The following is a 12,165-nucleotide window of genomic DNA, read 5'->3' as shown; positions in this document are numbered from 1 at the left end:
AGCCCTCAGAGAAAGGCGACCGTGGGGTGCAGCCTTTAGCCCCCCCCCCCCCCCCCCCCAAAACCCAGCTCCCCATCATGCCCAGTCCCTCCTTGTCCCAGCAGCATCACTGCAGTGTTCCTGGCCCCGTCTGGACCACATCCCCCCCCCCCCCCGTTAAGAAAAAGCCCCTTCTCCTGCTCCCGTTAGCGGGACGGAGCCAGGGCTGCCAGCTCGAGCACCCCGACCCCCCCATCCAGCCCCATCGCTCCGGTCCACGCTCCCCACACCTGCCCATAACCCCCTCCAAAGCCCCCACACCAACGGGCCGTGCCGGTGCCCGGGGCGTCCCCCGGGGCTGGCGTATCCTCCCCCGGCACTGCTCGGCCCCCACTCACCCCACTGCGCCCCAGCCCCGTGGGCAGCTCTCCCCTCTCCCCCCCCCCGGCCAGCCCCACTGGGGACAGGGAGGGAAATGGGATGAGCTCAGCCGCTTTCCTGTTTTCACATTCCCAGCCCAGTCAGCTGATAAAAAACACACTTTCCTCCGCGTCTGCCCATCATCTGCCCGGGACGGGACCAGGGCGAGTGAGTGGCTTTGCCGTAGATACAGAAAAATAAATAAAAAGCCGTAAATAAAGAGAGTGCCCGTCACTCGGTGGCACTTCTGCCACCCATAATCGAGGCTCTGCCCTTTGGGGTGACCTGCTGATTTATGGGCTGTCAGTGCCCAGAAAAGCCCCCTGGATGCCCAGGAGCTTCCCGCTTTAGTGCCAGAAAACCAGAATCTCGGAGCGCAAACCCATCCTCCCGAGGAGGACAAGGGATGGGGAGCATCAGGGATGGGGAGCATCCCCCAGAAGAAACCTTGACCCCGTGGGTGACCCTTCAGCCCCCTGCCATCGCCTGTCACCTCTCCAGTCCCCCCTCCCCAGTGCCCCGGGGTGCACCCCAACAAGACAAACCAGCTCCATTTACCACCCGTTGGCACTGGGACCACCACAGCAGCAGCTCCCGTGCCCGGATGCATCGGTGAGAGATGGGCTCCTCCGGCCAGGAGCCACCAACTCACCAAATGCCAGCCACCGAGGTTGCCTCAGGGTCCATGTCTGTATTTCACACACCCCCCCCCCCCACCAAAATGTCCTCAAATGGCAGCTGGAGAGCAGCGAGGAGGCCAGGGATTGCGTTGCCTGCCGGCTGCACTTGCCCGTGGGCTTTGGGACTGCAGCACAATGGCTCAGCCCAGCCAGGGGACAGGGACCTGGGGGGGAAGTCCCCACCCAGCCCCTCTGCTCCGTGCTGAGAACGGCCAACGCTCATCACTGGAGTGGATGGATAAGGACCAGGAGTGCACCAGGCTCCTTCAGCCCCACTGCTCTGTGCTGAGAACGGCCAACGCTCATCACTGGAGTGGATGGATAAGGGTCAGGACTGCCTTGGTCTCCTCCAGCCCCACCACTCCGTGCTGAGAACGGCCAATGCTCATCACTGGAGTGGATGGATAAGGGTCGTGACTGCCTTGGGCTCCTTTAGCCCCACTGTTCTGAGCTGAGAACGGCCAATGCTCATCACTGGAGTAGATGGACAAGGATGGGGATCACACTGAGCTCCTCCAGCTCCACCGCCGGGTCCTGGGGACATGTGCCCAGGCACCCTGGGTGCTGGCAGTGGGTGCCACAGCCCAACCTGTGCTTCCAGGCGGCTCTGCCAGCACTTTGGACCCAGCCGGAGCAGCGAGTGCCAGGTCAGAGTCATGGCTCCCCAGGAAGAAGCCACGTCTTCCTCCTAAAAGCCACCCCAGCCCCAGGCCACGGGGGGGTCCATCCTCTGCCGAGGACCCAGGGGAGCAGCCAGAGGGTGAACCCACCCCTGCAATGGGCAGGACACAGGTGTCGGCACGCTGTCCCCAATTTGTCCCCAAGCAGAGCCGGATTCCCCGGCATCGGCGAGGATTAAACGCTGGCCACCGGCCTTCCAGGTGGCTGGAGGATGCTCGTGTGGGCCACGGGGAAACTGAGGACCAGGGGGACGAGTGACCAGCTCGAGGGTCACGACACCCACCTTTAGGTCAGACCACCAGGGAGGGAACGTGGAAGGGGGGACCCAGGCGCCCTGTCCCCTCCGTCCCACGGGTGCAGCCGTGGCACAGGGCGCAGGGCAGGGGAAGGTGCCGGCGAGCGGCTCGGTGGGACAAAGCGGTGGGCGAGGTGGGTGCTGCAGCACCCATGAGTGGGGCTGGTGGCTCCTGGGTGGCTCAAGTCACACCCCCCCCCAGGTCGCCCCCCCCCCCCGGGGCTGGCAGGGACGTACCTGTCGGGGGTGGGGGACCCCGGTGGGTCCTGGCGGCGATGCCCGGGGGTACCAACCCTGTGCCCGGCTCCCAGCCTCCTCCTCCTCCTCCTCCTCCTCCTCCTCCTCCTCCTCCTCCTCCTCTTCCCCTCCCTCCTGCCTCTTTCACACACAAAATAAACCAGGAACCACTTGGCAAATCAGATCCTTTTCCCTGTTAACCCTTTGCCCTGCGCCGCTGCGGATCCTCCACACCCATCCCCGCCAGCGGGCGGACCCATATCCCCACCGGGGGGGGGGGCACCCCAAATTCAGCCTTGAACCCCATTTCTCCCCTCCCTGAGCCATCGGCTGCAGCTCCGCTCTGGGCTGCGGGTGCCCTTGCCCGGCGCAGCCCTCCGATTTCCCGCTCCCTCGGTTTTTAGGGTCCAAGAACCTCCTCGGGGACCCCCTCGGGGTGCGAACTGCCCCCCCCCCCCTTCCCGGCTCCCGGGGGGAAGGCTCATGCACCTCGGGCAAACCCAGCAGGTCGGGATCCCGGCGGGATTTCAATTCCTGGGAAGAAATAAAACCCAACCAAAACCACCGGGCAAGGAAGCGGGAGCAGAGGGGAATTAACCCTTCCCGCACCCGGGAGCCTTTAATCCCCATCTGCCCGGAGGGACCCGCAGGGTCCAAAAAGCTCCCGCAGCCTTTGCTGGAGGTGTCCCCGCTGTCACACGAAGGGGCCGCTCCGCAGGGAAAAAAAAAAAATAAATAAAAATAAATAAACAGGAGAAATAAATACACGCCCTCTGGGAATGTCCCCGGTGTGTCCGTCCCCCCCAGCCCCAGCCCTGGCACTTCTGCTGGATGTTCCTCAGGCTGGAGATTTCGCCTGGAAGGAAGGTGTGTGTTTTAAACACACAAGGTGGCACCGGGGACCTTTGGGTGGCTTCGGGGAGAGCGGTGCCAGGAGGTGACACCTCCCGGGAGGCACCAGCTGGGGCTGTGCCCTGTCCCACGGGGAGACAAACCGCAGCCGAAAACACCTCCCGAGCCTTGGGTTTTTGGGGATTTTTTTTTTTTTCCTGAAACCATCGGGATTTTAGTTAGAGCGGCACCCCAGGCTCTGGACTGGGGGAACGAGCCCGTCCCCAGTTCACGCACTGGTTTTGGGGCTGCCCTGGGGCTCAGCAGCCCTTTGGGTTCCCAGGCCCTGCAGGCAGGAAGGGCCGGAGACCCCAAAATGCAGAATATTAGAAATATTTCCAAGAGTTTCCCGGATCTGGCCCATCTCCGGGGCACAGCAGGACCGGGGGCACGGGTACCCCAGTAAAAACACTACGGGTCCAGTTCCCAGCTCTGAAGCTCTACCATTAACACACCAACATCTCCCTGCGTCCGTGACCGGTATTCCCAGTGCCAGCACAACTCCAGGCTGGGAGAAGAGCCCCGATAGCGGGGACACAGCACAGAAAACTCCTCTTTGCATCAATCTCCCCATCAACGCCTCCCCGGCCCAACCTCAAAAGCCCAAACCGGCGCGCTGCTGGTTAACTGGTAAAGGCTGGTAACCCGGTAAGGCTGGTAACCTGGTAATACTGGTAAAGGCGTTCGTTACCTTCACCCATCTCTGCCGGGATCCCTCCCGGAGCGGGAGCAGCCTTTACCTCTCAGCCCCGGGGAGGAAAAATCGGCTGCCAGCACATCCCAGTTGGCTGCACCAGTCAGACCAGTTAGCCCAAACCCCCCGCACCTTTTTGGGAGAGAGAATTTCGGGAGCATCAAACCGGGACCGTCTCCCCGATCCCGCCGCTTGCGCCGCTCGCCCGGCGAAACAAAGGGTGCGACCGGTGGCAGCCGAGGGTTTTTTTTTTGGGGGGGGGGGAGGTGGGGGGGCTCGGAATCCCGGCTGGGAGACATTGTTCGGGTGACAAAGGCGCAGTGTTCGCTCGGGATTTCGATCCACCAACACGAAATTCTCGGCTGCCACCACCGCTCCAGGCCAGCGGGGAGGGGGGGGGGGGGGTCCGGGTCGGGGCCGCCACGGAGCCCTCCCCCGCCACGATTTTGGGGCAGAAACCGGCCACCTCTCCCCCACCTGCGGGTCCCCCAAGCCACGTCCTGCCTGTGCCACCGCCTCCTCGGGAGAAAAAGCACAAATCCGCGGCCGCGGGGGGGGATTTATTTACGGTGGCGAAGAGAAACCTTTTACCGGCGCTCGGGGCCGTCGGGGAAGCCGGAGAGAGGCACCGGCCCCTCGGAAAACAGAGAAACGAACCCAGAAAAGCGGTTTCTGCTCCGCCCGTGTCCCCTCCGCTCTCCCTCTTCCACTGATTTTTTGCCGATGGAATAACGCGCTGATTTATTGCCCTTCGGCCGCCTCCAGGTGCCTCCCGCCCGCCCCCCCCCTCCGGTAAAAGAAAACCAGGCTTCTTTCCCGGTGTTTGTTTTGTGACCAAGCCTCCAGTTCCTCAACACACCTCGACAGAGCAACCAGGGGAATAAAAAAAAGAAAAAAAAAAAAAAGAGAATAACCCAACCCCAGCCCAGCAGGCAATTAACGGCAATTAACAGCAATTAACTGCTCAATGAAATAACCGAAAGACAATAGGGCTTCCTGTTCCGCACCTGAACGTGCAGACAAGGGGTTCTCCCGGGGGTTTTGGGTGTTTTTTGGGAGAAGGCAACACGTCACGGTGACGAAGGGGCTGCCAAAAGCCCTGGCTCCTGGCCCCGCTGGTGTGGGGGCCGTCGCTGGGGCCGTGTTGGTTCTGGGCTGGGCTTAAAGGTTCCAGAGGGGCTCAAAGAGCAAAACGGGGGTCCCAGAGAGAGGAAAAAGCACACAGAGGCCTCCAGTTTGCCACAGAACCACCCGGGACCCTCCAGCACCCTCACTGGAGCCCCCCAGGACCCTCCCAGAGCCCCTCCATATCCTCCCAGAGGCTCCCAGTACTCACCAGAGCCCCCAAGGCCCTCCCAATACCCCTAACACGCTCCCAGATCCCCCCCCCCCAGTATCCTCCAAACCCTTCATGGATCTCCAGGTGCCCCTGGTGTGTCCTCAGAGCACCCCCAAGCCCCCAGAACGCCCCAAGGCCATCCCAGAACTTTCCCAGTAACCCTTCTGAGCACCCAAGTGCACCCTAAAGCTCTTCAGGACCCCCCAGGAGCTGCTCAAGACCCTCCTGGTGCCACCTATACCCAGCCAGTACCTGTGAGAACCCTCCCCGTGCCCCAAGAACCCTCCCAGATCCCCCCAGTACCCTCCCAGAAGCCCCCCAGTTTCTACGTTCGTGTTAAATCAAAATATTCTTTTTTTTTTTGGGGGGGGGGGGTGTCTTTTCCCATCATCCCTTCGCCAGTTGATGGTTTTTGCTGAGGATACGGTGGCTTCTCATCCCCTTCCAAGGACGGAGCTGGAGCTGGAGGTGCTCGGGGGTCTTCAGAGACCTCCAGGCTCGGGAAGGAGACGGCTCCAGTCCATCGATAAGGATTTAAGATTGAGCAACGCTTCGGCAAAAGGGTTAAAAAAAAAAAAACAAAAAAAACCAAAAAAAAAACAAACAAAAAAACCCAACAATGATCCAGCTGTTGAGCTGCCAGAGGCCAAAAAATAAGCGATAATTTTCACGGGTGATGCGAGTATTCTCAAATTCCACCTTGCGGGGCGGGGGGGGGAAGACTCGTTCAATTCCTCCGTCTCCCCCAAGGTGGCAGTGGCACCTCGGGCCAGAGTTGAGCGCCCAACTCAACGCAAAGCGATTCCCTTCGAGTCTTTCAGCCGAGCCGAACTTTTAAGAGGCTTTTTAAAGCCCGTAGTAAAGGCACAGAGGTCAAGGAGAAGGGTTGGCGAATGCGCAGCCCCATCCGAAAGCTTCGCCGGGAAAAACTTCTCCTTTCGGCACCGGTTTTAACCATCCCCTTGGGAGACGAGCGCCGCGTTCGGCGGTGGGTCGCGTGGGTGCGATGGAGCCGAAGCCCCAGAGTCAATGTCATCACCACGAGAACTTACGTCACCCCGAAGCCCCCCCCCGAGAGCAGCCGCCCTCTTTCCCCGTACGGTCCGTATCCTCAGCCCCCAAACCACAGACGCCGTTTGGGGGAGAAACGTCATTTCAGAGGGGTTTTGTGGGAGGTCCCCACGTGGGTACAGCACCACCAGGTGCGAAAGTACCAGCTGGAACTCCCTCTGCCACCCCTTCCTGCCTCCAAATAGTGGATTTTTTGGACAACGAAACCCATCTTTTTTTTTTTTTTCAAAGAAAGGCTGCAATTTCACCAACATCACATCGTGCTCCGATGATACCTGTGTCATCGCAGCAGTGCCCAGCGCTGAACTGGGGAGAGGAAACCACCATCTCCGTTATAACTCTAAGATATCGCAATTTTATTCCGGAAAAAAAAAACCAACCAAACAAAAAAAAACCAAACAAAACCTTTTTCCCCCCCAGAAGAAGTCACGAGGTACCTGTAAACCACATTCCAAAATCATCCCACGCCAAGGGCTCCCTCCCAGCCTGTGGGACGGGCTGCTCCGACAGCGGGACGGTGCCCACAGAGCCAGAAAATGATTCTTGAAGTCAGTAGATCCCGGCAAAGCGTCGCGTCAGTGGTTCAGAGCTGAAGCCTCGGGAGAATCCTCCCCCCCCCCCCCTCCATGAATCCCAGGCCCCGGCTATATCAGGGGGTAGGAGGCGTAGCTGGCGATCCCGCAGTGGTTGGCGTGGTTCCTCGACATGCGGATGTAGCCCTCGTCACCAAAACTCACGCCCCAGCTTTTGGGGAAAAGAAAATAGACAGAGGGGAGAAGAAAAAAAAAAAAAATTAAATTCCTTTTTTTTTTTTTTTCCGGGAGCTTCATCAACATCCCAGCATCCAAGTGTGTTCATGAACCTCTCCATGGCATTCCTCATCCTGCCTTATGGCAACTTAAGGGAACTTAAAGCGAGTATAAGTGTATTTTAAATACATTTCATGCTCCAGGATGACCTAAAGATGCCGTGGCTAAACAAGAATCATGGATTTAGGGACCAACACCAGCTTCCAACTCTCTACCAACCCCACCTTGCGCAAGCCCCCAACTGATCTCCCTCCCACGGGTGTAAATATCGGTCCTTTCAATCGTGAGGGTGTCAGTGGGGGGGTTCTCTAGGAGGACCCTGCCCCTACAGACTGAGCACGTAGAGACCGGGAGCTCGGCGGTGCCCGGCTGGGCCATCACCTGTTTTTCACCAGCCAGTAGTCCTTATCGTTGAGAGTGCCGTAGCCGATGACGAGGACGCCGTGATTCACCTCCTGCGTGCACCGGGGGTCATCGTACACCCCTGGGGAAAAAAAACCCAAGCTGTTTGGAAGCACGTCATCAGACCACAAGACCTCATCTTTGTGTCCAAGCCAACCTTCGGCGTAGCCACCGACGCTACCCTTAGGTATGGTCACACTGATGCCTTCATCCAGGAATTAAGCCCCAAATTCCACCAAATTTCATTAAGTTTTACGTGCAGAAAGACGGGGAAGAGTGTGAAGGAGAACTCCAGGGGAGAAGGACACCTACCTGACCTGTACAAGAAGAAGGTGGGCTGGGTGGCGTCAATGGCGACAGAGACTGGTCCCACGTTGGCCACAGCGTCCTTCAGGGCTGCTTCGTCGGCGTGGGGGAGCTCCACGTACTTGGAACAAGTGGCGGCTCTCGTGGAGACGTTGTACTGACACGTCCCGTTCTGGGGGGAACAAGGGGGAGTTGAGAAGAAGAGCGTGAAGAATCCACCAGGAGCATCCCAAGGCTTTCAGGTCCGAGTTTTCTCTCAGCCCTCTCTCACCCTGCGCTGCCCTGTTCTTTTTTGACCACCTTTGACTCTTTCTTGACCACTGTTTTTGGATTAGAGAAAAGGTGGCTGGAAGGACCTGAGGAGACCATCTCTTCCATCTCACTTCCCCACAGCAAGAGCAGCCAAGTCATTTCAGCAGAATTCTCTGCCTTTTTTTTTAGAAACCTCCAACGACAACGCTCCTACCACGTCCCTGGAGATGCTGTCCTTGCTTCCTCATCCTTTCCAGCAGAAGGTTCCTCCTCGTGTTCAACCTACATATCTTCTACTGTCAGTTGAGCCCGTGGCTTCTCATTCTCCCCCTGGACCCAGAGAACAGCCATTTTTGGTCTCTCTAGCTGCCCTGTGCACGTTTGAAGACTTGTGTTCCATTTTCCTTTCTTGGAACGACCTGCTGTTACTTTGACCCCTGTCCATGGACGGTGTTTTCAAGACACCAGGTCATTTCAGGGCATCTCTTGTCTCTGACCTGCAGGACTCTCAGCATTAGGATCTTTATTTTCTTACAGATCTTTCCTTACGACCTCGCAGCGGTCACACAGCGTCTGTTACAGGCGACTTTAAAAAAAACAATTGTATGAACGTCGTTCACCGGAAACCTCTTCCCACTGAAATGGCAGAAATACCAACATCCCATTTTTCCAGCTACAGGAGGTGAAATAATAGGGAAGGCTGAGAACAGGTCCCAGAACAGAACTCCTGTCCCATTTTTCCCTTCCGCCTAGGACGTTGCCTAATAATTTACATAGGACAGAAACAACCATGTAGAAATTCTGGCTCGCACCTACGTCATTCACCTGTGAGAAAGAAAAAGTCTAAAGGTCCCTTCCCTGGGTCATAGAACCATAGAATCATAAAATTTCCTGGGCTGGAAGGGACCTCTAAGATCATCTAGTCCAACCATCAGCCTAACTCTGCCAAAAAACCATCACTAAACCATGCCACCAAGCACTACATCAACCCGACTCTTAAAGAATCAGCTGGAAAGGCTGAGAAGAAGACACGAGACTGATAGAAACCAAGACCAAGAGGTAGAAACCAAGAGGGAAATCAGTGGGAGAGGAGGAGAAGGGTTTCTATGCAGGAAAGCAGAAGGAACAACCACGTCGCTTCCACGCTCATGTGTTTCCCTGCAGACCCCGCGTTCTGCCCAGGGCTGACACCGACCTGAGCCGTGTAGGGGTAGGACTCGTCCGAGTCGATCCCTTCGTTGTCGATGATGTACTGGAAAGCACTGGTCATGAAACCTCCGCTGCAGCCTTTGTTCCCGTACATCATGGAGCAGTCAACGAGGTTCTGGGCGCTCAGGGACACCAGCTTCCCCGTCTTCAGCTTCACCTGGGCTTCCAGGGCTCCCACGGCGCTGAAGGCCCAGCACGACCCACAGGCGCCCTGCGAAAGCCCCAGAGATGCTCAGACACTGCCCCATGGGACGAAGGCACACGGGACCATGACACAAAGAGGCACAAAGAGAGCTCCAAACCTGGTTCTTCACCTCCGTGACGCATCCCTTCTCCCTCCAGTCCACCGTGTCCGGGACTTTGCTGCCAGGCTGCGGTCGGTACGTGGAGACCCGCTTTGGGCGAGGAGCCACGTGCAGCCCAGTTAACAAAGCCGCCACCTCCTCGCTGGTCTGGTGGGAAAAGAAAACACCATCTCCTTGTCTCCTTGTAAGTCCTACCCTGGGCCTGTTGAGGGTGGAGAAGGATTTTCCCTTGACCAGTTCGAGCTACAGGAGTTAGCGGGTCTGGGGAGTCCTTGGCTTTTTATTTTTTACATTTAATTTCTAGCCGTTCATCGGAAAGGGCAAGAAAAAGCAAATACAAAGCGTAACCCCGGCACCGAAACTCCCCAGAAGCTGGTGCGTTTCGTGAAACCACACAAAAAACCTGGGGAGACTGAAGAGGGATGGTTGGCAAATCTATATAACGAGCAGGACGAGGTCCGCGCGCCCCGAACGCGGCGTTAAGGAGTGATTTCCACACGCCAGGTTGCCTCACGCCGGCAGGATGAGCACGGGAATGTCTGAGCAGTTTGTCCACGAGAAGTCCACGGGAAGAGGATGGGCTGGGAAGGGTCGTCGGGAGATTTTTCCACCCCCAAACCTATTTATACTCTTTATGAAGTCAATCTTGAGGGTGATTAGAGACAAAGAGAAGGCCCTTCACCCACCATGTCTGCCAGGTGGTTCATGCCCAGCTGGTAGGAGCGCAGCCCCAGGGAGTGCTCCAGGTTGTGCAGCGTCACCAGGCGCAGGTTCTTCTCCCACGTCGCCCGCCGGACCCCTTCCTCTCTCTGAAATCAATCACAGCCCCGTCACGGGCCCCCGCAGCCGCTTCACCCCGTCTTATCCCACAAAAAGTTGTCGGGAACCCCCTGCCAACCCCTCCTTGGGAAGCAGCAGAGCTTCCAAGCGCTGTTGGGTCTTCTCCTCACTGCGCGATGCAGCTGATGGTCATCCTGGAGCTTCACCCACCACATCAGCGCCCACCACACCAGCACCCCAACGCTCCTCCACTCCCCACCAAAGACCCCCCGTACCTCGTGGGGGTACTCCTTGCCGTAGGTTTTCTTCCAGAGCTGCCAGTGCCAGTCCAGCGCGGGGTCGGGGTGTCCCAGTGCCGCCGTGAGCGTGGCCAGGAGGGCGATGGCAGCCACCAGCTTCATCCCGCTGGGCTGGGAGCGGGGAGCCGGAGCGACACGACACACACGCTGGGAGCCGGAGCCGCGCTTGACCCCTTAGTGACAAATCCGGTTTGGTGAGGGAGGCAGGAGGGTGATGACATCCCTGACCTGGACTCCCTGGCGTGCCCTCCACAGGGTTTCTACACCAAAGTGATGCCACCAGCTCCTGTCCTACCTGCCCAGACAAGCTCCCCGCAGCGGTGCCTTCCCCCGTCCCCCCCAACCCCTGCCAGATGGGAAGGAAAAAAAAAAAAAATCCCATCCAGGGCTCAGGAACTTCCCTCGGGGTTGGAAAGTCTGCTGGCCCCGAGCCCTGCCCGCGTGGACACCGACACGCAGGGACACGTCCCCCGCTGGTCTCACGGTTCCACCCTGCCCGAGAAACCCTCCCCGGAGCAGCCTCACGCAGCGCCCGGTCAAGTGGCTCCTTTGACAAACCCGTGTTTTCCAGCACTTTATTAAAGTGAATTAAAATAACCCTGTCTTCATCCAGCTCCTGAGGGTGGGCCACCACCCCCGGCTCAACCACCCCGAGAAGGCTTGGAGGAGATTAGAAATAAGATGGAGTCAGAGTCAACATAAAAGTGTCTGTCCTTCAGTTTTACTTCCTCAAAGCTCCGTCCTCCCGGAGGGGTGTGAAAATACAAGAGCACCCGACGTACCTGCAAGAGCCTCGTCTGGTGGTGGGTCCCGATGCTCCGCTCCCCCGGCAGCGCGTGTAGGAGAGATGCTGAGGACAAACCCGGTGCGTCCCCAAGGCCCGGACACCCAGGACCTTCGGCACACGGTGGCCGCAGTTCCCCAGGCAAATCACGAGTCAGGAAATGAGGAAATGCTCTGATTTTCGTTTTCACTTCGCTGGGAACTGGGCTCGCCAGCCCGGGCTCAGGGCGATTCGAAGCAGGACCCTCAGGAAATGGTCACAGCTGGGAAAGTTTCCTTTTTCCAGCCTCCCCCGGAATGAATGGCCAGGTTCGCACGGTGGTTTGTGTGACTTACGGGGACGGTGGGCAGGAGCTCACACTCCTCTGGTAGGATTTTTGCCTTTTTTTGCCTTGGTGCTGAGCTGAGAGGCAGGATGAGGTTAAGCACGGCGCCGTGCTACTGGGAACATGGGTAGACCTGAGCTCCCGTCTCACCTCGGCAGCGCATCAACCAGAGCAAAGCCAGCTCTTGGGAAAAAAATGATTGAAAAGTCACATTTATTCACTTTTCTGTGGGGCAGCAGAGAGGGGAAGGCAGGGTTTGAACACGGTGGCAGGATGGACCTGAGCTGGGCAGCAGGAGACACGTTTAATGCCCATTGCGTTGCAGTCAGGCCAAAAACGGGGTCAGCGAAGTCTCCGGCTGCTGGGAAAAATCACGCTCCATCCTCTTCTCAGAGCATCCTCCGGTT

At 58.1% G+C, this 12,165-nt stretch overlaps 1 protein-coding gene across 1 annotated transcript; it reads right to left on the bottom strand.

Annotated features, from left to right (window-relative positions):
* Positions 1-6,629: 6,629 nt before the first annotated feature.
* CTSS (cathepsin S) lies at positions 6,630-10,816 on the bottom strand. The gene is made up of 7 exons (XM_074164466.1): positions 10,626-10,816; positions 10,257-10,379; positions 9,568-9,717; positions 9,252-9,476; positions 7,811-7,976; positions 7,478-7,580; positions 6,630-7,031 (listed from the first exon to the last, which is right to left on the bottom strand). Exons 1-7 carry the CDS (start codon positions 10,749-10,751, stop codon positions 6,932-6,934), a joined length of 993 nt encoding a protein of 330 aa, XP_074020567.1. The 5' UTR covers positions 10,752-10,816; the 3' UTR covers positions 6,630-6,931.
* Between the last annotated feature and the right edge of the window lie 1,349 nt (positions 10,817-12,165).

This window comes from Numenius arquata, chromosome 27, assembly GCF_964106895.1.
Source record: "Numenius arquata chromosome 27, bNumArq3.hap1.1, whole genome shotgun sequence".
Lineage (NCBI taxonomy): Eukaryota > Metazoa > Chordata > Aves > Charadriiformes > Scolopacidae > Numenius > Numenius arquata.
Note: the sequence above shows the minus strand (reverse complement) of the source record. Positions and strands in the feature narration are given on the sequence as shown.

Excerpts from the sequence above, each read along its gene's own strand:
- CTSS (XM_074164466.1), bottom strand. The coding sequence starts at position 10,751 with ATGAAGCTGGTGGCTGCCATCGCCCTCCTGGCCACGCTCACGGCGGCA. Across the intron at positions 10,380-10,625 it reads GCAAGGAGTACCCCCACGAG|AGAGAGGAAGGGGTCCGGCG; the intron begins GTACGGGGGGTC and ends GATTGATTTCAG. Across the intron at positions 7,032-7,477 it reads TACTGGCTGGTGAAAAACAG|CTGGGGCGTGAGTTTTGGTG; the intron begins GTGATGGCCCAG and ends TTTCCCCAAAAG.